This window comes from Colletotrichum scovillei (assembly GCF_011075155.1).
Source record: "Colletotrichum scovillei strain TJNH1 chromosome Unknown Contig00004, whole genome shotgun sequence".
In the NCBI taxonomy this organism is placed as follows: domain Eukaryota; kingdom Fungi; phylum Ascomycota; class Sordariomycetes; order Glomerellales; family Glomerellaceae; genus Colletotrichum; species Colletotrichum scovillei.
In genome coordinates this window covers 2341892-2362851 of record NW_023336262.1, presented here as the reverse complement: position 1 = coordinate 2362851, position 20960 = coordinate 2341892, and the positions used below count along the sequence as shown (strand labels likewise).

The window sequence follows — 20960 nt, the reverse complement described above, 5'->3', positions numbered from 1 at the left end:
ACCTCTCGATAAGGTAACAACGACAAGCAAAGAAATCCTGCCCCCTCAACTAGCAGTCCTACCGCATCTCTACTACAGATAAATGCGTCTACCTTTTTTTACTCCTTATCCCACTGACATACGGGCCCTTACTCGAGCTTGAGCTGCTCAAACTGCTTAATCGTGTCCTCGAAACTCCTGGCCTCAGACTCGAGGTCGACGAGCTTCTGCTTGTCCAGCTTCTGGACGGCCTCGGCGACCTTCTCCTTGTAGATGGGGTCGTTGAGAACCTTGTGCTGCTTGTCAATGTTGGCGCGCGCCTTGTCGAGCCTCTTCTTGGCCTTCTCAACCTCGGCGTCGAGGTCGACGCGGCCCTTGACGTGCAGGTACACAGAGGCGGATGAGGCAACGGGAAATGCGACGCATCCGGCGGGACGGGCGGCATCGGAGGCGATGATGTCGATCCCCGTGACGCCCTTGCCGCTGAGGGTCTTGATGGAGGCAACCTGGTCGTTGATGGTCTGGTGAGAGGTGGCATCGTGAGACTGGATGATGACTGATGATCGTGTGAGTGGGTGGGATCTACATCGCAACATCGGCAGCGGCGACTTACTCTTGCTCTCCTCCTTCTGAGCGTACTCGCTCATGAGGGATCTCGCACCACGCGAGCATCCCAGGACAAGCTCGTACGCGGCCTCAGACTTGGGGTCGTCGAACTTGGCGTCGTAGACGGGGTAGCTGGCAAGCATGATAGATCTGGTCTTGTCTTCAGGGCGTCGAGGCAGACGCTGCCACAACTCCTCCGTGAGGAAGGGCGTGAAGGGGTGGATCATGGTCAGCGCACCCTCCAACGCGGTGTACAGAGTCTGGACGGCGCTGGCGGCCTCCTCAGGGGTGCCATCCCTGATGATGGACTTGCTGTTTTCAATGTAGACATCACAGAGGAAGTTGAGAATGTACTGGTACACGATACCAGTAGCCTGCTGGAAATCTCTTGCCGCCAGAGCGGTGTTGATCTCCTTCGCGGAGTTATTGAGCTTGTGAAGGATCCACTTCTCGGCGAGAGTGACACCAACGGTAGCCTCCTTGGCGGGAACAAAGTCCGCGGGCAGGTTACCCAGGACATACTTTGACGCCTGCCAAATCTTGTTGCAGAACTTTCTCCAACCGGTCATAACCTTGACGTCAAAGTTGACATCACCGCTCGTCGATGTGAGCGCAGCCATGGTGAAGCGAAGACTGTCAGCACCGTTGCGAGGCAGACCATCAGGGAAAGCCTGCTTCTGGTACTTCTCAGCCTTGGCAACTTCACTGGGGTGGAGGTTACCAGTGCGAAGCTTGGCATGGAGGTCCTCGAGCTTGATACCAGCGATGGCGTCCAGGGGGTCAATGACGTTACCCAGAGACTTGCTCATTTTGCGGCCCTCAGAGTCACGGACGAGGCTGTGGCAGTACACCTCAGTGAAAGGAACCTGGCCAGTAAGCTTGATACCAAGCATGACCATTCTGGCGATCCAGAAGAAGAGAATATCCCAACCAGTCTCGAGGACAGAGGTAGGGTACAGCTCCTGCAGGTCTTGGGTCTTGTTGGGCCAGCCCAGGGTTGAGAAGGGCCACAGACCAGAAGAAAACCAGGTGTCGAGCACGTCCTCATCTTGCTCAAGAGTGAAGTTCTTGCCGGGAAGGGCAGCCTTGGCCTTGGCCTCGGCCTCCTCGCGAGTCTTGCCAGCGAACCACCTCTTGTTGTCCAGCGAGTCGGACTTCTCGCCCTCAACCTTGGCCAGGTAAACAGGGCAACGGTGACCCCACCAAAGCTGACGGGAGATACACCAGTCGTTGATGTTGGCCATCCAGGCGTAGAAGCTGCGCTCGGAGGACTCGGGCTTGATCTTAATTCTGCCGTCCTTGACAGCGGCAACGGCATCGTCGGCCATGCTGCGCATGCTCATGTACCACTGGGGCTTCAGCAGAGGCTCAATGACGTCCTTGGAGCGCTCGCAAAGGGGAATAGTCATGGCGTTGTCCTTCTTGTCGACGTAGAGACCGAGCTGCTTGAGCTCCTCCTGGATGGCATAACGCACGCTAAAGAGGTTAGTTTGCATGACGGTATGCGAGATCTTCACAGTCACTTACTCGAATCTCTTCTGACCCTGGTACTTGCCACCATTCTCGTTGATGTTTCCATCATCGGTAAGAATGTTGATGAACTCGAGGCCATGCTTCTGGCCCAGGTTGAAATCGTTGGGGTCGTGGGCCGGGGTAAGCTTGACGGCACCGGTACCGAACTCCTTGTCGACATAGGTATCCGCAACGATGGGCATCAGACGACCCGGGATGATGGGGTGGATGGCCTTCTTTCCAACCAGGTGCGTGTATCTGGGATCATCCGGGTGAACAGCGATACCTGAATCACCCAGCATGGTCTCAATACGGGTGGTGGCAACCTCAAGATACTCATCGGTACCCTCAATCTGGTACTTGAAATGAATCAAGACACCAAACTCAATCTTCTTCTCGTAGCCCGGGACCTCCAGCAATGTCCTTCCAGTCAGCTCCTTGTTGATAACCTCGAGGTTGGAAAGGGCGGTGGTGAGCCTGGAAGACCAGTTGACCAGTCTGTTGGCGCGGTAGATGGTACCCTCCTCGAAAAGTCTGACAAAGGTCTCGGCAACGGCGGCGGACAGGTTCGCGTCCATGGTGAAGGCCTCACGGCTCCAGTCGAAACTTCCTCCCATCTTTCGGAGAGCAGCGTTGATCTTGTCGTGGTATTCGCCCTTCCAGGCCCAGACCTTGTCGACAAAGTCCTCACGGCCGAGGTCGTGACGGGTCTTTCCTTCTCTTCTCCAGAGCATGTTCTCGACAACGCTCTGTGTCGAGATACCGGCGTGATCGCAACCGGGGATCCAGAGCGTCGTCTTGCCCAACATGCGGTTCCATCGAATCATGATATCTTGAAGGGAGTCGCCAAGAGCGTGGCCCAGATGCAGGGCACCGGTAACATTGGGAGGGGGGTGTGCGACGACGAACTTGCCCGCGGGCTTAACCTTGCCCTCGGCAGTGAATTCGGGCTCTGTTGAGGTTGAATTAGCTCACGCAAGACCTCCCACGAGAAAGGGGTGCGCCCGATATCACTTACTGAAGAAGCCTTCCTTCTCCCACCAGTCATACCAGGCACTCTCGACAGCTTCAGGGTGATACGCCTTGAAGTGGGGGTCCTCGAGGGGCTTGAGGCGCTTCTTCTCTCCCTTGGGGGTATCTTCAACGTATTCAGGGATAGCCTCTTCCTCCTTCTTCTCGGCCTTGGCCTTCTTCTCCTTGTTCTTGGATGCAGCGGGGGCTGCGGCGGCTTTCGCGGCCTTCTCGGCCAACTTCGCCTTGAATTTGGCGTCCTTTTCGGCCTTCTTGCGCTCCTTCTCCAATTCCTTCTCGGTCTTCACCTTGGGAGGTGCGCCAGCGGTCGCACCAGCATCCTGGCCGGCGGCATGGGTGGCGGACGTCGAGGCAACCTGAGCCTTGGTTTCGTTTGAGACGGCAGGAGGAACCTCCTCCTTGAGGCCCTCAGTAGCGCCGACTGGAAAGGAGACACATGGGTCAGCTCAATGTCTGAAAGCATCACAATGGCAATTGGGCCGGGAGGCATCGTGAGAATGTGGGGGGTGGGCTGGGGGAGGAGGGGCTTGCGCACTGGGGTTTCCGCGTCCGCTGTCGGTGGCCATGGTGGCACGTGTCTGTAGGAAAGGTCGAAGACGGGGAGGACGTGGACGTAGACTGAGTGATGGAGGGCGCACGCGGAGTGCTCGAAGAAATATTGAGTTGGACGTGGTGGATATGTTTGCGAAGAAGCCCGGGGAGGTGGGCTTCGACTGATGGTACAAATACAAAAAAATCTCCAAAGGTCTCCGAGGAGGGGCAAGCAACTATGACTCGGCGGTCTGATTGCAGCACTTCGCGGATTTGAGTCACAGGATTGGGTGTTCGAGGAGGAGGGCCTTGGAGGGGTCATGCAGCTAAAATTCGGGTGCGAGCCACACGCGCAGGGAACCTGAGGTGCTCAGGTCCGATTTACCAGCCACAAGCAAGGGGGTTTATCGATGACTTGCCTTATCGATAACAAGTATCCGTTCCTTAGGTAGGGTCGATAAGGTAAGGTAGGTACCAAAGTTCCATTGGGATGAGTCGCACGCCGCTTCTGCCCCTGGCGCATTTTCCTGCCGACGCATTGAACCTGGGAAGCTCAAGCTCCAGCCACACCAATCAAGGTCGTTGGATAATTCATCATACACTCATTCACTTCCTACCTTCCAAAGCTGGAGCAGTTGCGGGAACCTGACTCACACAAGACCTCAATTCGTTTCAATGGGTTTGTAAGAAAGGAAGGAATCTCATCAGCATATGCGTCTGTGATTATCAATCCAGTCGCGGACGAAGAACGAGCATCCCGAGAGCTCGGCCCAGTTTGGAGGTAGTGATCGTGACGCGATGTATATCCAGAGAGCCATCCCCCGGTTCGCTCAGTGTGCCAGACATCCATTGGCTAGACGAGGATACAAAACTGCATGCTTTTCTGTCCACGGGAATGAAGAGAGCTGGCAGGTGAGCCTGCCGGGAAAAAAAAGAGATCTTCCTTGCATCGAGATCTCATATCTCATTAATACTGACCGCGTGAATAGGGTACCCTCGTTCAGAGAGTGACCAAGACTGTCAGGTCTTTACAGAAAGCAGGCCTCGAGAAAGATGACGGCGCGGTTGTAGTACTTGCTTCCCGGCCATATGCGTCATGGCTGCTAGATGAAAAGTTCATGGCCGCATTGCTGCGACCCTTTGGGGATTCGAAATCATCCGGCGATGTGGGTCGCGAATTCAACGCTCTTACCGGTGTAGTCGATGGGCTTCACCCCCTTCGCGCATTCGGTGACATCCCACACGGATTCTCATTCTACTACGGGCCAAAGGATATGATCATGCCAAGGCTGTGGCAGAGCAATAACCCCAACGTGCAGTCTGCTCCTCGTAGCAACGACAAGCTGAACGCTGCCATTACGTTTTCCTACGGGTCGAAGCCTGGCAGCTACGTATGCACACTTCCCTTGGCGAACACGATCTTTCAGAATGGCCTCCAGTCGACTCTCATCGCTAGCCGCTGGAAAGCCAACCTCGAGGGGGGTTTGGACCTGGTCGAGCGCGAAGAGCGACGGGCTCAGGAAGTCAACATCTACACCAGAGAGAGCGATCACACCAACTCGATTCAGGCACCCCTGGTCCCCATCACGGCTCCGCGAAAGATCGTATCGGGCCTGGGCAACATCATCAGGCAGGTCGACGTAGATGGTAAAGAGACGCCTGCTTCTGCGGAGCTCGAGACGGCTGTACAAGCGCTCTTTGATAGGCGGACGGCAGAGGGCCATGAGTTCCCTCCGGGCCCCGTAGGTGTATGGGGGGTTGTTTGTCCCCCTGGCGATGACCAAGCGGGAACCATTGAATTCTTGAACCGGTTGTCCGAGACAGCGTCAAAGGTACGGAACGCTGGAGACGAGTGGTCCATGGTCCTGAATACGATGAAATATATGAAATGGCTCATCAATAGGGGTGCCAGGGTCTACAAGATTCGTAAGTTGAACACGCAGCCTAACAATGAGTAAGCTCGTTTAACCAGAGAATGAAGAGAGCGGCGGCGGCGGCTGGGGGAAGAAGGCAGGCCTCCTTTCGCTCGACCCCGAAGTCAAGTATTCCGCTTCCTCCGAGGAAGAGGATCTCGACAGCTTCATCCGTTCCTTTGAGAACCGGAACGAGGGCGGCGGCGACGCCGAACAAGGTGTCATCGCCCCGGGCTCGTACATTCAATACTTTGTCGCTCCGCCCTTCACTGCTGCCAAAGCGGATACGGCAACGGAGGGTGAATCTCAGTTTACCGACTCCTTTGGAGTGACGGACGACGCGCGGTTGGAGGCATCGCTGGTTCCCGCTTCGCGAGACTGGAAACAAATTCGGCACCAGTTTGGTGCGGTGACAACCCACGGGATCTTCCTTGAATGCAGGTCTCTGCGTCCTCTCGTCCGGGAGACGAAGCTGGACGTGCCCGGAGCGTGGATCGGACATTTGGGACGCCCTGACCAAAAACGTTCCCAGTTCAGAAGGCTTAGCCTGCACACGGAGAAAGGCTTGGGAGGCTCAAACTAAGGTGTAAAATATTTATGAATGTAAGACTAGGTTGGAAACTACTGTAATTGTCTCTATAGGAAATGAGCTCTGTCATATATCTCTCTCATCGTCGCTGCAAAGCTTGGGCCGGTCATCCGGTCTTGTGGTGTAGGTAATTGAGAGGGTTTTGACGAAAAAGAACTGACGCAATTCTGTAACTTGCAGCTCAGATCGCCGCAGGTGGATATGCACTCTTTCTCTCTCATACATCTCATTCTCTCTCATCAACGAGAGGTAATTCAAACATTTAGACAGATAATTTAAACGACATAATCCTCAATATCCTGCTTTCTCAATCATGGCCGCAACCAACGGGACGCCCTCAAAGATTGGAGTCATCTCCATCGGCGACATGGGCGTCGGCATCGCCAAGCTCCTCATCGCCAAAGGCTTCCAAGTCGCAACGAACTGCAAAGGCCGCAGGTAAATTCAAACACTCTCCAGCTGTATGAAATGAACAATCGATATCAACGTGGAACTAACACTGCTACAGCGAGGACACCCTCCAACGCGCCCGCGACGCAAAAGTAGAGCTCCTAGACACAGACGAAGCCCTAGCATCCCAGTGCGCCGTAATCCTCTCCGTCGTGCCCCCGCGCGACGCAGAAGCCACCGCGGAGCGCATCATCGACGCCCTCGCCGGCACTTCATCGTCGCGCGAGACACCCCTCTACTTCATCGACATGAACGCCGTCGCCCCGTCAACCTGCAAATCCATCGCCGCCTCCTTCGCCCGCGCCCGCGCCCCCGCACGCTTCGTCGACGCCTGCATCATCGGCGCCCCGCCCAGGCCCAAATCCGCCCCCAACGCCGGCACAAACGTCTCTGCCTCGGCCCCACCGCCCGGTACCGGCGGCGGCGACGACGACAACGACCCGGATGCGTGGTACGTCCCGGGCATGCCCATGTCCGGCCCCGACAAGCTCTCCGACCTCTCCCTCCCCGGCTCCGGTTCCCCAGACGACGCAAACGCATCCTTCGGCACCCGCCTCAGCGCAACCCTAGGCGGCAACCACATCTCCGACTCCGTCGGCGCCGCCTCGGGCCTGAAAATGTGCTTCGCCTCCCTCTCAAAGGGCTTCACCGCCATCGCCACCCAGGCCTTCACCTCGGCCCACAGGATGGGCGTGCTCCCCCACCTGCGCGACGAGCTCGCCGCCCGCCTCCCCTCGCACCTGCAGTCCGCGGAGAAGGGCGTCGTGACGATGCCGCCCAAGGCGTACCGCTGGGTCCGCGAGATGGAGGAGATTGCCAAGACGCACGCCGAGGAGGGCGGGTTCGGGCCCGAGTTGTTCGTCGGCGCGGCGGGCGTGTATAAGTCCGTGGCGGAGGATTCGCCGCTGGGAGGGGAGAAGATTGGCAAGAGGAAGAGGGGCACGACGGTGGAGGACGTTGCTGCTGCTTTGGCGGAGGGGTTTGAGAGGAAGAAGAAGAAGACTGACTGAAGACTGATTCACTTATTCCATAAGTACAACTTGGACGCTGTGTAGATTTCAGGAAAAGGGTCAAAAGTAGATTGGAAGACTTGAACATTGTCTCAGTTACATTCCAACGCTGCACTAGGTTTTTTGAAGTTCTCCAAAGATCGCTCTCGACGCCATTCGTACCATGAACCATATGCTGCCTGCCCGAACCTCCTAGCGCCTCTTATCCCCAGTACTATTACACCATGATCCATTATGCGCCGGCCAGGATACTCGTACACGATATAACATCATCGCACATTCGTCACAAAATTCGTTGTCCTTATACCAAAGCAGATATCATAACACTGACAGTGTCAGGTCACCAGAGAGCTTCGCCTTGATGTGCACCTCGACGTCCAGGTTTAGCCTGAGGTCAACAATAAAGCCTCGCTCGCCTTCGTGTAAAATTTCTCGCGGGTTCTTCTCGCGCTGCGGTCGCGGCGTAGAGAAGTCGGGACCGCCAGGAGGGAGCTCGCCCCCGTCCTCGGGCATCTCAGTTATCGGAGCTCTCAGGGAGAGATTCATATCCGACGGTCGCCGACGACAGGCCGGAGGCCGCCGGATCGGCGGGAACGCTGATGATGATGATGACGATGAGCTACTCGTGGTGTCCGTGTCAGATGCCAGCGCAGACGCGCTGTTCTCGCCGAGGCGCGGCACTCTTCTAGGTGCGGCCCGCCGGTTTGAATGGCCTGACCGGAGTGGTACCGGGTCAACTAATTGCTCATCTTCCGAAGGCATCGCTGTCGATGGTGCTGGCGCAGGCCGAGAGGCAGCTGGGCGTCTTCTGGCAGGCCTCGACGCCGACTGTCCCGAGCCTGACTGATTAGGCTTTGGATCGGCAGCACCCTCCTCGGCGTCGTCGGTCACCCTGCCGCGGTCAGAGCCGTCCGACGCCGGTCTCCTGTTTAAGTCTGATCCCTGTGGCCGCGACGGTCTCCTTCGCTGCTTGGGTGGTTGAGATTTGGGCCGGGGCCGTGATTGTTGCTGGGAGTTATTTGGTGTAAGTGCGGTGTTATTGTTGTGTGAAGCTGGCGACGGGCCCTCCGTGTGCTGGGCTGATTCCATCCCGTGTAAGTGATGAAAAGTCTACCCAGTAGATCCGGTCGATAGATGACGACGGAGTTCAAGCTGATCAAGAGTTGGTTGAATTAACTCTGGATATGCTGAACAGGACGATGGTGTTTGCGTATGTTCCGCAGATCCCAAAAGTTAAGATGTTAGAGCTTCGAGGGTTGAAACAAACCCTCGTGTCGCGCTCTGCAGGTGGTTTGTCTCTTTATGTGTCGATCGTTGTACTCACGATTCAGTCGTACAGCGGAGGGCGCAAGACGGGCCTTCGTGCTCGGGAAAGGTGATATAAGTCTGTACTATCACTAGCAGCCGTCATATTGTTGCGCTTGCCCTATCGTCGGTCCGTTTAGGGTCGCCAGGTTGATGGTAGCAATCGGTGTCTCCGTTTGAATAAAGTGTGGTCGTGTCCGTGTTCACGGTTCACCGTCGACTCTCCATTCCGGCTGCAACGATTTCCAAGGTTTGAGGTGACGGTGGGAAGAGTGAGGCAAGGTTGACGCCGGGAGAGAGCTGGAGTGTTGTGGTGGGAGACTTGGGGGAGACGGGAAGGTGAGAGGCGCAGACTGGGGCCGGGGAGTTGGCTAGTGGGCAGTCAGTGCCAGAGCTTCTTCCTGCGACGTGCAAACGCGGGCGCGGGCGAGGTGCATGCACCCTGACGTTGCAGGCCGGGACGTGCACTTGGCGGGGGACCTGGGGCGACATGGGCGATTTTTCTTGGTTTTTGGAGGACCGTTGCCAAGTTGTATGTCACACTCTCACATGCATGGAGGGTCCCCGACGATCGCAAACTTGATTTTTTTTAGGGGGCGGCGCCGCGGCGGCTCACTCGTGGACCTCCCCAGATAGGCATGTCCCTTGTTTCGACGACTGTGATTTACGGGCACTGCAGTCTACAGACACCTAGTCAAGCCAGTCTCACCCACACCGAGACATGCCCTGTTCTTTGCCGCATAGGTGATGGTGAGCCTGGTTGGACAACCAGGCTCTGGCACCCTGAGGTACCCAGGAACAGCCGCTATCATCGATAACTCGTCCTTGTTGAGTTGCTTCAGTCTCCAGGGGGCCCAAAGCGGCGAAAACGGGGATCTGCAAACCTACCGAGTAACATCGGTAGGAATATTTCAGGAAATCTTCGGCGGACCACTCGGGCAAGTGGACACAGGAGCCACGGAGGCAATGCCGAAGAAAAGGGTCCAAGACTCCAAAATCCTTGATTGGTGCCCTGGTTCACTCGAGTCCCTGATTTTGGACCATGCGCGGACTGTAATCCGGATTCAGATCAGGTTCTTCAACAAGCTGCTGGTGTTATTGTTGACTTCTATAGTTAAGGGTCCACGATGCTATTGGTGAAGGCGCACAATGGGGGGTTTTCTGACAACTGGCTTTCCACGGTTCTCAACCAGGCTTCTCCTCTCTCGTAACTTGGTCTGGCGACTAGCCCGAGACATTCCGTGTAGCATAAACCAAGGTCAGACTGAGCTGGACCAGGGTTTTACTCGATCATATCAATATCGTCGTTCGCGGCGGGTACCGCGGCAGCGGCAGCGCCACCGTTCGGCTGAGGCGCAGACTCTCCGGAGTTGCCTCCGCCAAAGTAGTCAGCCATCTCGGCATCCAGTTCCTCCTGTGTCTTCCGAGTACGGCCGTCTCTACCCGAGCGGCCGCCTCTTCCACCTTCTTGGTCCCTGCCGCCATCTCTACCACCGTCTCTGCCACCATCTCTACCGCCCTCTCTGCGAGCTCCAGGTCTGCGTCCACCACCGCCGGCACCGTTTCCGCGCCGGCGGGGCATAGGGCTTCGCGAACGGTTTCCACGGCTTCCGGGGACGTATCTGTCAATGCCTCTCTCAGCAGCCTCGTCGACATCGTATCTTCGTCCAGGAGACATGGATCTCGAGCGACCGCCGGGAGCAGAGATTCGCTCTGCAAGTGGACGGCCCGGCATCACCGCCGAGTCAAAGGGGTTGCGAGATCGACCGCCAGCTCCACCGCCAATGATTGACAGTTTGATGGGTTGGCCTGAGGTATTGGGTTAGTCTTTGGAATGCCACTGACAAAGGGACTCGAAAGAAAGGCACTTACCGTTAGCATTAGCACCATCAAACTGCTTGATCGCGTCCAAAGCATCCTCGCGGGACTCCATCGTAACGAAGGCAACGCCCTCGGAGCGACCAGCGCGATCATACTTGAGATCCAACTTCGCGACAGGGCCGATTCTGTTAAACAATTCCTGCACAAACTTTAGCCGGGGCCACCGTATTCGACACCTTTAGGGGGGCGTACCTCCAAGTCGTCAGGAGTCAACTCGTAGTGGATGTTCTCGACGCGGATTTTCGAGCTGCTCGAATCTCTGTGACATCTGGTCAGCGTATGTTCGTATGAATTACTGCACGGGACTTGCCTCTGCTCAGGCTCATCGCGTCTCCGTCGAGGGGCCGGCGCACGGCGGTTGTCTGCTCCGCTTTAGCTCATGTTGTAGGTGTGGTCTAGGATATTCGGTCGTACCGTGCTCTTCGAATCGATCGTGAACCCATTCACTATTCACAGGATTAGCTTACTGCCACTTTGGGTGGTCAGTCTGCCTGGACTTACCTATCGAGGTTTCTAGGCTCGTCACGGAAGGACTGTATCGCAGGACGGCGACACCTGTTAGCTGTGCCATTGCAATCGACAGGTACCGCTCCCGGCCTTCAACAAGACGGTCGGCATGGAACCGAAAGCTGCGCGATAGTCGTGGTCGACCGGGATGAGGAGGGAGGAGGGTCATTCAACCTGGACAATCAGCCTGGAGATCTACCAGGTGACGGGTTGTGTATGCGGCATCATACCTTTCTAACGCCGTCGCGAGGATATTCCTGGCGTTCGCGTTCGCGTCTTCGGGGGGCACCTCTACCGTTTCCACGGTTGTTGCGAGGGCCGTCGCTCTTCTGCAATTATTTTGGTCAGATCCGAGGTCGCATATCGTACAAGGCTGCGGGTTTCCTTACCTTCTCGCCAAGGATCTCGTCAAGGCTGCGGTCCAGCTTGTCCGCCATGATGATTTGTTGGGTGGAAAATATGTCCAGAAAAAGAATTGATGCAACCCAAGATGTCGAATTGGGTGGTCAAAAAATCACCTCGGTACCGTGGGATGTGAACTTTGCTGCAGGATGTAAAAGGGACAACAAAGCTGATCGCGACTCAAGTGACCGAGTGCGGTAGACACAGCTGGTAAAGGTAGGCACGGCTGACCGCGGATTGAATGGAGCATCCGACCGCCAAAGAAGTGTGGCGCACGCCGCGGGATGCACAAAGTGGGCACGTGGCTGAAGCCCCTCGACTCTGCTGGAACTTTGCTTAATTAGGTTAGAACCAATTGGCTTCGAGATGCAGAACAGGAAATCTGGAAATAGCTCCCCATGTTTTGACGCCGGGTGGGCTCCCCACTACAGGTCTCAGGGGTCCGAGTAATCCATTCCATTTGACCCATCTCAGACTCCCAGTGGCTTCCAATCCGCCCACCGTTATCCACTCAAGTCAGTGGAGTGAACCCGCAAGTCTAAGCACCAAATAGCGCTGCTGGTCGCAAGCTTTACAGGCGCTGTCTCGCTTGTCTCGCCTGTATCATCCGTGCCGTCAGCGCCCTGCATCCCCTGATGTGAGGCAGGAGGATCTCTCGGCCCGGAATTTGTCCTCGAGGGAGATGAAGCTAAGCCCCTTTTGTCGTCTGAAGTGTAACTTTACTGTAGAGCTGTCCTCCCGATGCGCCTCCCTTGAATTGACCAGCCCGCCAGAAGTAGGAATCTCGTACCTGGCCAATTTCTTCACTCCCTCGGCGAGAGACACACGGGAAGGAGCGCTCAGTGTCATCTTTCATATCTATTGCATGGCACCCCCAATTTCCTGCGACAAAGGAGAGAAAACTGTACCTGTTCTTCTTACGACCCAATACCCGCGATAACTAAAGCTCGCTTGCAGCTTCGCGAAAGCCAAGCCAAGCCGGAAAACCATCGAACAACTACCTCTGATCCCTCGACAACCTTTATGATTTTCGCATAGTCTCCCTACTCGTCAGATTGCCTGCCATGGCCCGTCCCATGGGGTCAGTTCGCTTGAAGAAGGCGAACCCGGTGACCCTCGTCCTCGGCGCCGTCCTCTGCATCTTTATCGTCGTCTTCCTCGTCGGACCTTCCAAGTCAACAAAGGCAGAGCCGGCCGGTACCGCCTCCCACCATCTATCACCTCCTACCGCCCCCTACCGAAAGAAGGCCAAGGGCGACACGAGACCGCCGCCCGTCGTCCGCTACAACCTCAACAATGTCACCATCACGACCGACCCCATCGGCAACCGCGAATCCGTCCTCATCCTGACGCCGATGGCGCGGTTCTACCAGGAATACTGGGATAACCTCTTGAACCTCAACTACCCCCACGACCTCATCTCCCTCGGCTTCATCCTGCCCAAGACCAAGGAAGGAAACGCGGCGACGGCGGAGCTGCAAGAGCAAATCACAAAGACCCAGGGCTCAGAGAAGAACCGCTTCAAGAGCATCGTTATCATGCGCCAGGACTTTGAGCCGGCCATCGCATCCCAGGACGAGGGCGAGCGGCACAAGATGGAGAATCAAAAGGCCAGGCGCGCCGTCATGTCAAAGGCCCGCAACTCGCTGCTCTTTACGACCCTGGGCCCCCAGACGTCGTGGGTGCTCTGGCTCGACGCCGACATTGTCGAGACCCCGCCGACCCTGATCCAGGACCTGGCGGCGCACGACAAGCCCGTCATCGTCCCCAATTGCTTCCAGCGCTACATGAACACGGAGACCAAGAAGATGGAGGAGCGGCCCTACGACTTCAACAGCTGGCAGGACAGTGAGATTGCCCAAAAGATGGCCGAGACAATGGGCCCCGACGACATCCTGCTCGAGGGATACAAGGATATGCCGACATACCGCGCGCTGATGGCGTACTTGGGCACCGATGAGAAGGATAAGTCGGTGGAGATCCCCTTGGACGGCGTCGGCGGCACTGCTTTGCTCGTCAAGGCAGACGTCCACCGCGACGGAGCCATGTTCCCGCCCTTCTCCTTCTATCACCTCATTGAGACTGAAGGTTTCGCCAAGATGGCGAAGCGTTTAGGCTGGCAACCATTTGGACTCCCGAATTACAGAGTAAGTAGATCCAGTCAAGATGTCATTGATCAACAAAACCGCTCACACTACTTCAGGTTTATCACTACAACGAGTAGGGGCTAGGCATCACGATGGATGTGATCTGGGAATCAAAATGACCAAGAAAGAGGAGTACATCACGCCTTTCTTCTAGAGGTGTTCAATGGAAAACAGAAAGTTGAAACATCCCCCACCCACCTCTAAGTCGCCAACAGCATCGGCGGCGGTATCACGAATTTTACGCGCGGAACAGACCTCATTGGAAAGAAACCCCATATGCTCCTTTAGCCCTATGTGCAGCTCACCCCCTTTCTTTCACATCTTGCCAAAACATAATTGCGTTCCACTTTCTTCGGACGGGAAATGGCGGCGGGGGGTTTGGGCAACGGGCGTTCTTTGTAGTACATTTCACACAGCAAACTACATAAACAAATCTGGGAGTCTGGTGGAACATCGGGGGATTAGCTGGTTGAAGCGAGGTGGGAGAAGGCTTGACTGCTGACAAGTGGCTTCTTGAGGGTGTAAGATAAAAAAAACAACGAAGCGCCGCGAGGAATCGAGAGAGGGGTGCGGTGACGGATTGCGTGTTGCGCAGGATATCTGCGGCATTAGAGAGAGCACCTATTTCATGTTTTCAAGGGCTCTAGTGTGATAGAACAAATGACATGTTATCTCAGAGTAAGCTTCTCGTTGCAATTATACAATCTGTCATTGAGTGATGATGATAACCATCTGGATACTCCCTACCAAACAAGCCTTCCGTCCCTTCCCGTCCCATCCCGTTCCATGTACACGTTATATATATGATGTTGTCAAGTTATCTTATCCAAAAACATAAACCGGTGCTGAAATCCAACCCAAATTCTTCTCCCTTCAGAAGACTGGAATACATTAGTCTACCCGCCAGCTAGGCAGGGCTAGTTTCTCCCAAGTCAAACCCTGTATGAGCCGTCACCCAGCAAAGCAACCTCCCCTCCCCTCCCCTTCCCCATCCTAACGCTGCCCTGCCTCTACGGCCCATCATACCGCCCCTCGTCATCGCGGCACCAAAACTCGACGAGCGCGCGCGTGCCCAGCACGTCCCCGCCGCGCAGCAGCGCCGCGACGTCGACGTTGAGCGGCGAGTCCGTCTCCGGGTAGGCGAGCAGCGTGCGCACGGCGCGCACGCTCTCGAGGACGCTGTAGGCCGGCGTCCAGGCGTCCTTGAGCAGGTCGAGGCAGATCTCGCCCGTCTGCAGCGCAATGTTGGCGTGCACCACGGGCGTCGCGAAGCGTATCGTCGGCGGGCGGATGGGGTAGTCTGTCGGGATCTGGATGTGTAGGAGCCAGCGGCCCTCTGTTTTCCAATGTGTCAGCTATATTCCCGAAGTTCTGAAGAGGGGGGCGATTGTAAAAGGGGAGAAAAGGGAAGAAAAAACATACCATCATACCCGTTCCCGATCCCCCGCCCGTTAACAACAGCCTCCCACGTCAACAAATCCTCGTCGTCGACGGGGCCCAACCTCTCAATGCCCCTCTCCTCCTTCTTCTCCGACCGCCACACGTCGAGCTCCTTGATGAGCCTCTTGATCGCGCCGCGCCCGTCCGACGTGGACTTTGACTTTGACTTCTTGCTGCCACGGTCTCGTTCTCCTCCGCCTCCTAGCGCCGCGCCTGAGGGATTCGTCTGGGAATCGGGCAGGTTCTGAATGCGCCACGACATCTTCGACAAGTTGGGGTCTCTGTCTCCTGCTTGCAATCCGGGCTGCTCGCGCGATGGACGGACGGACGGATGGAGGGGAGAGGACCCGTGGTGCGACTGATAGACCCCCTGGAGCTTATGAGTCGCAAGTAAGAGGGGGGAAGACGGTCAATTGATATGTAATCGCGTATGAGTTGATGTGCTCTACGACGGTGGTCGAGTAGGATCTCGGAGCAAGCTGGCTATACGGATAGCTGTTGATGATCTTTTTGGATGGGGGGAAAGCTTTGGGGCAATCCCCAAGTCAATGGGCTGGGTTTACCTTAGTTACCTTACCTTAGCAGTAGCCGAGCCACGCTCCCCAGCTTCCCCAGGGTGCCAATGAGACGTACCTTGTGACGCGATAGGATAGGTGGGTCCCATGGGTTCAGCCGAGGTTTCCCACGCCGGCTCTCGACTCCGGGTTCAGTCCGGCATCTGGCCAACATCATCCGCATCGTCGGTACGCCGTTTGCGTTCCATTTTGTTCCTTCTCGTGCCATTGTGGCCAGTGTCACTGAAGTCTTCACAATGCAAATGCATAAACTAGGTATCATTGGCAAGTGGTCAAGTGGAAAGATTCAGAGTGACTCTCAGAAATATGTTCATTAATATTTGTCTACGTCGCGATTTGTGCCATCTTCCATCGTCTAGAGGGCTGAAACAGCCGGCCGGCCAAAGAACTATGAGAGACACTGCAAAAGTGCCTCGACTTGTCTGCCTCGCCAAGTTTTCGCCTTCCTAAATTCGCATTTCATCCCCGATATGTCCAGAGAACGGAAACAAAACCATTGAACCACATGTTTCCGGCCCCCACAGTTGTCACCAAGACATATGGCCGCGAACCTGCTATGCTCATGCAACTTGCTGCTCATGCTATCATCACAAAGAACGCCGAATCCGTGTCCCAAAAAAAGCCGAGTCGTCGAGGTTTCCATCTCTGCGCGTTGCGTGAAGCTTTGGTGACGACCCGGTGATGCTTTTCTTTCGCTAGCCAGGCTGCGTCGGCAATGTAGTTGCAGACGCGAATCCCGTCCTAGCGAAGAAAGACATCATTCCGCCAGAAGGATCTGGTCGGAGAGAAAGTGTAAAGAGTTGTACAATAATTCCATATACATGCTTCATGAAGTCACATTTGTTGTATGCGGTGAAAGCTGACTATATCGTGGCCAGTCGCCCTGACTCGTTGGCGTGCGTCTCCTATTGAAGTCTAGGATGCGGCCTCCTCTTTGCTGGGCTTCCAGAATCGCATCATTCGGCTGAGTCGTTTCGATTTGCTGGACTTGTGCTTCTTATCACCCTCGCCATCGTATGAGACCTCCATTGATAGCTTGCTTCGCTCCCCATGAGAACTGCTGATAAGTCTACTCAAACTGGCAAGGCTGGATCGCCGCCGCCCGAATGCTGCTGAAGAAACTGAAACCGGCCGTTGTTGATCGGGTCGTATGGGCTCCTGTCTCAATTGAGAGCTGGTGGCAAAAGAGCTGTCCCTTGTCATGGTCGAGTGACTGGAGGTCAATGACGGTATATCTACGGAAAGCCTGACTTCTGGGCCCGGCTCCCCGAGAAGTAGAGATTGGAAGTTGTTCTCCTCATTGACTGAAGATGGTGCCGTAGAAATCCGCTGAGCGTCATATGACATGGGCGAACGGGGTGATGGGAAGGATGAGGCGTGGCTCATTGAATAGGGGCTGACGGGAACGTGCGAAGCAGTCGGCAGGTGGAGGGGACTGACGTCCACAGGGGCCAAGTCCTTGCTGGCGAGAATTCTGCGCGGAGACGGAGTTGCGGAACCAGTAGACTCTGCTTTTTCGTTGAAGATGGAACCGGTACGGAACTCGGGGATCTGGGCAAACGGCTCTTCAACAATGACGTCCTCTTGCAGGGGAATGGGCGCTGTCTCCGCGCTCATCTTGGCTTCTACTTTCGGTGCGTCCGTACTAATGACCTGATCACGGCTGATGCTGCCGTCAGGGCCGCTGGTGGAAATATCGTCGAGAATGGGCTGCTGGACTTTGTTGGTAGCGGGCGGTGTCGCCTCGTCGCCGGAGGATTCCGTGCTGTCGTTGAAATCACCTCTCTTAGCACGACTGCTAGTGTACAGTGAAGCGCATTTGCCAGGGTGCTCGTCATCTTCTTCATCCTCCTCGAACACGTCGGCCATTGTCGAGCTGCTGCCAAAACGATGTATGCCAAAGCGGCCCACATCGAATGGTACCATCTCAGGGGCGCTTTCAGCGCGACGGTGGTAGTGCATTCCTGGTCCGCTGAAGCCCTTCATACCCTGTGCGCTGTGTAGCTGGCGCTTGGTGGAGGCTGCGGCTTTTTGGGCAGCGTCCCATTCAGGGTTATTCGCAAGAGGCGTGTTGAAAGGACCCAGCGCAGCATCCAGATCAATCATGGGGAAAGATGTATCGTCTTGGGCCGAGGCAGGGCGCGGCTTCCATTCTTGTAAGCTCTGAGGTTGGCTGGAGGTGTCCGTCACCATGAGTGTAGGTGTGACCGGTTCGACGTTCACTTCCGGTTCCACCAAGAGTGTGAGGGGTTCATCCTTCTGCTCGATTGTCTCGAACTGGCGGGCAGAATCGCCCGTGAGATCCAGGTCTTTGCACTTCTTGTTCCGCGGTTTACTCTTTCGTGCTAGAATTGATCCTGCCCAGTTCTTGACCTTCTTCTTCTTCTTGGACTTCTTGCCGTCTGCTCTCTGACCGGCGTGGTCCGAAAATTCTGAGAAGCCAACCGATTCCGAGTTGGGCTCTGAAGTTGATGAGGAAGATGAGCTGGTTGGCTTGGATCCAGAATCTGAAGAACTCGAGCTCACGGGTCTCGTGCGGAGTGGTGACGCAGTTGCGTTGAAAGGATCCAATCCAAAGAATGACCACCTCTTGGGAGTCTTGGTTGGACTAGGCATCGGGGGGCCGACAGAGCCTGCTTCAGGCACGTTGATTAGGGTAGGGATAGAGTTTCTCCTCCTTGGCGATGCCCCGACTGATTGGATGCTCTGGGATCGTTCCAAAACCGCCCCGGCAGTGCTAGGCCTGGACTCGTTGTTCTGGCGAGAAGGTGTGAGTACCAGAGGAATAATAGGCTCGGTCTCCACATGTGTACTTGTCGTCGGGATGGAAATGATGGACGAAATGCTTCCAGATACCGAATGCCCTCCGGGTCGAGCTGTAACTGTGCTAGAAGTATCGCTTGACACCATTGATAGCGGGCGTGGGATGAACTCGAGGGTATCAGAGAACCCAACACGAGCACGCGTGACTGGCCTGGCTGCGGGAGAAGCCCTGCCACTTGATGAACCTGAATCTGCAGTGACTGGCCTGGTAAGTTCCCTGGGCACTCTAAGGGCTGGCTCGGATTCAACGCCCTTCAGAGTCTTCTCGACCAAACCCGCATTGTGATGGTCTAAACGTCGATCGAATTCAGCCGGGCTTGCAGGAGCACTGTTGCCCCTGAGGTCACCGGACGCTGAAGGCTGAACAATGAGGGATAAGTCATGGCTCGAGAGCGCAGCAGAGCGTCTGTGTTTGTGGCCACGACCGCCGGGAGGCTTCGGGGGCAATTGGAAGTTTGGAGACGCAAAACCACTTTCGGATCTCGTTGGGCTTGTACCAGTTACGGTGATGGAGTCTCCAGAACGAATGCTTCCTCCTACAAACTCGCTCCCTCCTCTCCTATGTCCAACTCCAGTTGGTCTTGCAGGTGATGCCGCTAGTCTCGGGGACACAGGCGGAGGGGATAGAGGCGGGCTAAGCAAGAGGGATGTCTCTGGGGACAACGAAGCGCCGGGATTGAAGGTAAAGTTGGGAAGGGCGGGCGATCTTGACGGCCGATCGGCTGCTTCTGAGTTCATGTTGAAGGTCGATCGGTCTTGGATTTCGATGGCGGACAGCGGACGTCGCCCAGTTGCTCTCGAGAAGGACGACGGTGCAGAAGCCGAAGAGGGCCTTGCCGGGAAGACGAATGGTGGGTTTGGTAGTGGAGGCATTGTTCGTGGAGAGTGTGGTCCGGAGAATTGTGATGTTGAGGAAGTAGAATTATCCAGCATTACTGGAAGAGAAATCGCTTGCATCGAGGGCTCGTCCAAAACCTGTGTACTTGTGGCTATCATCATACTCTCAGGTCCGACAGTGGTTGCCATGCTTTACTGAGCCGCTCTGCGGCTACAGGCTTGATCAGCAACTAAAAGAGGGACATAAAGAGGGCGCAAATGCAAAATGGTCGTCGTTGGTTGAGAATGGAGGATCGTTTAGGTGCTCGACAGAGGACGACGCGTCAGGGGGCGTTTTGCGAGGTGATGGCGGGTTTGGTAATTAAGTCTGCAAGGTGGCAGATTTGGCGAGTTGGTTCTTCTTTTCGTTTTGGATATCGCGAAAGAGAATTGGAAGAATCGATGGGCAAATAAACACCTTTCGGAACAAGTCGAATGCGGCGCGCTGACGATGGGAATTGGGCGAAATTGGCGTTCACGATTGCGTACGTGACAGAAGCGGTCGACCAGGTAAGACAAATGCTATTTATCGAAGATGAAAATTGAAGGTGTTGTTAAGGAGCGGACGGCACAAGACCAGAAGCAAATCTGCAAGATCTACAACTAGAATTGAACCACGAAACAGAAGTCAAGAAACGACGACGGCCTCGAAGGGTTTTGGGGGGAAGAGAGTTGATGGGAAGAAGAGGGGGTTGCGACGCGGAAGACTAAAGAGAGGATGGGATGGATGGGTGGATTTAGGATTAGAATTGGGGACAGACACACACGCACACACACACAACAGCGAAGAAGCGACGAGTCGGGTCCAGCGGTCGGGGTGTGTTGGCGATGGGAGAAAAGGGGGGTGAGAAGACAGGGATGAGGAGGGTGTGTGGGAGGAAAACCTCAGTTGGGTTTGGACTGGCTCGGGGAGAGGGGGGGCCAGTCTGCAGTGGAGGAAGGAAGTCCAGGGGAAAAAGAGGGAGAAGTAGCAGCAGGAACGACTACGACCAGGGGGCGTGCGATTGTGATTCCAACCTGGAAGTCACAGTCAGGGCCCGGACAAGCAAGGCAGGGACGACCAGGGGCTGTTCAGGTTGATGGGGCAGCAGCCGTAGCGCACTCGCATTCATCACTCAGAGTGCCTCAAGGACAAAGTACGAATGTCCGCACCGGATCTACTATGCAAAGCAAGGTATCTCTCCTATGTACGCATACGGAACGGGGCAGACAGACAGCAAAGAGGCACCTCGCGTCGCAGGATTTGACAGAGCACACCTCACTCAGCTTTGAACCAGGCGAGAGAGACATGAACCAGTGATTGGAAGGTAGGTTGGACTCTTGGTAAACAGAGCATATTATGTATAGGCAAGCACTGCGAGGTAAGTGTTACCTGTTGTTCA

At 55.7% G+C, this 20960-nt stretch overlaps 8 protein-coding genes across 8 annotated transcripts; 3 read left to right on the top strand and 5 right to left on the bottom strand.

The window, feature by feature from the left end:
* Nucleotides 1–3: 3 nt before the first annotated feature.
* On the bottom strand, nt 4–3936 carry HER10_EVM0003389 (valyl-tRNA synthetase). Its single transcript, XM_035482925.1, has 4 exons — nt 3665–3936; nt 3116–3550; nt 2113–3049; nt 4–2061 (listed from the first exon to the last, which is right to left on the bottom strand). The coding sequence occupies exons 1-4, from the start codon at nt 3693–3695 to the stop codon at nt 129–131; spliced, it is 3336 nt and encodes a 1111-aa protein (XP_035334803.1). The 5' UTR covers nt 3696–3936; the 3' UTR covers nt 4–128.
* Nucleotides 3937–4212: 276 nt separating this feature from the next.
* Nucleotides 4213–6156, top strand: HER10_EVM0003776 (uncharacterized protein; the record flags this gene model as incomplete). The annotated part of the gene is made up of 3 exons (XM_035473440.1): nt 4213–4572; nt 4650–5586; nt 5642–6156. The coding sequence occupies exons 1-3, from the start codon at nt 4459–4461 to the stop codon at nt 6154–6156; spliced, it is 1566 nt and encodes a 521-aa protein (XP_035334829.1). The 5' UTR covers nt 4213–4458.
* Nucleotides 6157–6367: 211 nt separating this feature from the next.
* HER10_EVM0011162 (uncharacterized protein) lies at nt 6368–7714 on the top strand. The gene is made up of 2 exons (XM_035480600.1): nt 6368–6600; nt 6671–7714. Exons 1-2 carry the CDS (start codon nt 6476–6478, stop codon nt 7620–7622), a joined length of 1077 nt encoding a protein of 358 aa, XP_035335352.1. The 5' UTR covers nt 6368–6475; the 3' UTR covers nt 7623–7714.
* Nucleotides 7715–7729: 15 nt separating this feature from the next.
* On the bottom strand, nt 7730–9497 carry HER10_EVM0001452 (uncharacterized protein). The gene has a single exon (XM_035471197.1). It carries the CDS (start codon nt 8709–8711, stop codon nt 7941–7943), a length of 771 nt encoding a protein of 256 aa, XP_035334643.1. The 5' UTR covers nt 8712–9497; the 3' UTR covers nt 7730–7940.
* A 438-nt stretch (nt 9498–9935) lies between these two features.
* HER10_EVM0012450 (RNA binding protein) lies at nt 9936–11903 on the bottom strand. Its single transcript, XM_035481846.1, has 8 exons — nt 11705–11903; nt 11546–11644; nt 11310–11341; nt 11223–11254; nt 11119–11170; nt 11001–11067; nt 10800–10947; nt 9936–10736 (listed from the first exon to the last, which is right to left on the bottom strand). The coding sequence occupies exons 1-8, from the start codon at nt 11750–11752 to the stop codon at nt 10210–10212; spliced, it is 1005 nt and encodes a 334-aa protein (XP_035335454.1). The 5' UTR covers nt 11753–11903; the 3' UTR covers nt 9936–10209.
* A 307-nt stretch (nt 11904–12210) lies between these two features.
* Nucleotides 12211–14529, top strand: HER10_EVM0005602 (uncharacterized protein). Its single transcript, XM_035475211.1, has 2 exons — nt 12211–13864; nt 13921–14529. The coding sequence occupies exons 1-2, from the start codon at nt 12782–12784 to the stop codon at nt 13939–13941; spliced, it is 1104 nt and encodes a 367-aa protein (XP_035334956.1). The 5' UTR covers nt 12211–12781; the 3' UTR covers nt 13942–14529.
* Nucleotides 14530–14556: 27 nt separating this feature from the next.
* HER10_EVM0011774 (ubiquitin-conjugating enzyme) lies at nt 14557–15872 on the bottom strand. Its single transcript, XM_035481195.1, has 2 exons — nt 15287–15872; nt 14557–15200 (listed from the first exon to the last, which is right to left on the bottom strand). The coding sequence occupies exons 1-2, from the start codon at nt 15564–15566 to the stop codon at nt 14875–14877; spliced, it is 606 nt and encodes a 201-aa protein (XP_035335401.1). The 5' UTR covers nt 15567–15872; the 3' UTR covers nt 14557–14874.
* Nucleotides 15873–16186: 314 nt separating this feature from the next.
* HER10_EVM0009881 (cell wall proline rich protein) lies at nt 16187–20523 on the bottom strand. Its single transcript, XM_035479353.1, has one exon. It carries the CDS (start codon nt 19726–19728, stop codon nt 16795–16797), a length of 2934 nt encoding a protein of 977 aa, XP_035335266.1. The 5' UTR covers nt 19729–20523; the 3' UTR covers nt 16187–16794.
* Between the last annotated feature and the right edge of the window lie 437 nt (nt 20524–20960).

Bases quoted from the DNA above. Each gene is read 5' to 3' on its own strand.
- HER10_EVM0003389 (XM_035482925.1), bottom strand. From the start codon at position 3,695: ATGGCCACCGACAGCGGACGCGGAAACCCCA. The intron at 3,050-3,115 runs GTAAGTGATATC...CAACCTCAACAG, and splicing joins GGAGAAGGAAGGCTTCTTCA to AGCCCGAATTCACTGCCGAG. The intron at 2,062-2,112 runs GTAAGTGACTGT...TAACCTCTTTAG, and splicing joins CAGGGTCAGAAGAGATTCGA to CGTGCGTTATGCCATCCAGG.
- HER10_EVM0011162 (XM_035480600.1), top strand. From the start codon at position 6,476: ATGGCCGCAACCAACGGGACGCCCTCAAAGATTGGAGTCATCTCCATC. The intron at 6,601-6,670 runs GTAAATTCAAAC...ACACTGCTACAG, and splicing joins ACGAACTGCAAAGGCCGCAG to CGAGGACACCCTCCAACGCG.
- HER10_EVM0001452 (XM_035471197.1), bottom strand. From the start codon at position 8,711: ATGGAATCAGCCCAGCACACGGAGGGCCCGTCGCCAGCTTCACACAAC.
- HER10_EVM0012450 (XM_035481846.1), bottom strand. From the start codon at position 11,752: ATGGCGGACAAGCTGGACCGCAGCCTTGACGAGATCCTTGGCGAGAAG. The intron at 11,255-11,309 runs GTAAGTCCAGGC...TCCTGTGAATAG, and splicing joins GAGCCTAGAAACCTCGATAG to TGAATGGGTTCACGATCGAT. The intron at 11,068-11,118 runs GCAAGTCCCGTG...CAGATGTCACAG, and splicing joins CGCGATGAGCCTGAGCAGAG to AGATTCGAGCAGCTCGAAAA.
- HER10_EVM0005602 (XM_035475211.1), top strand. From the start codon at position 12,782: ATGGCCCGTCCCATGGGGTCAGTTCGCTTGAAGAAGGCGAACCCGGTG. The intron at 13,865-13,920 runs GTAAGTAGATCC...ACACTACTTCAG, and splicing joins TTGGACTCCCGAATTACAGA to GTTTATCACTACAACGAGTA.
- HER10_EVM0011774 (XM_035481195.1), bottom strand. From the start codon at position 15,566: ATGTCGTGGCGCATTCAGAACCTGCCCGATTCCCAGACGAATCCCTCA. The intron at 15,201-15,286 runs GTATGTTTTTTC...ATTGGAAAACAG, and splicing joins GATCGGGAACGGGTATGATG to AGGGCCGCTGGCTCCTACAC.
- HER10_EVM0009881 (XM_035479353.1), bottom strand. From the start codon at position 19,728: ATGGCAACCACTGTCGGACCTGAGAGTATGATGATAGCCACAAGTACA.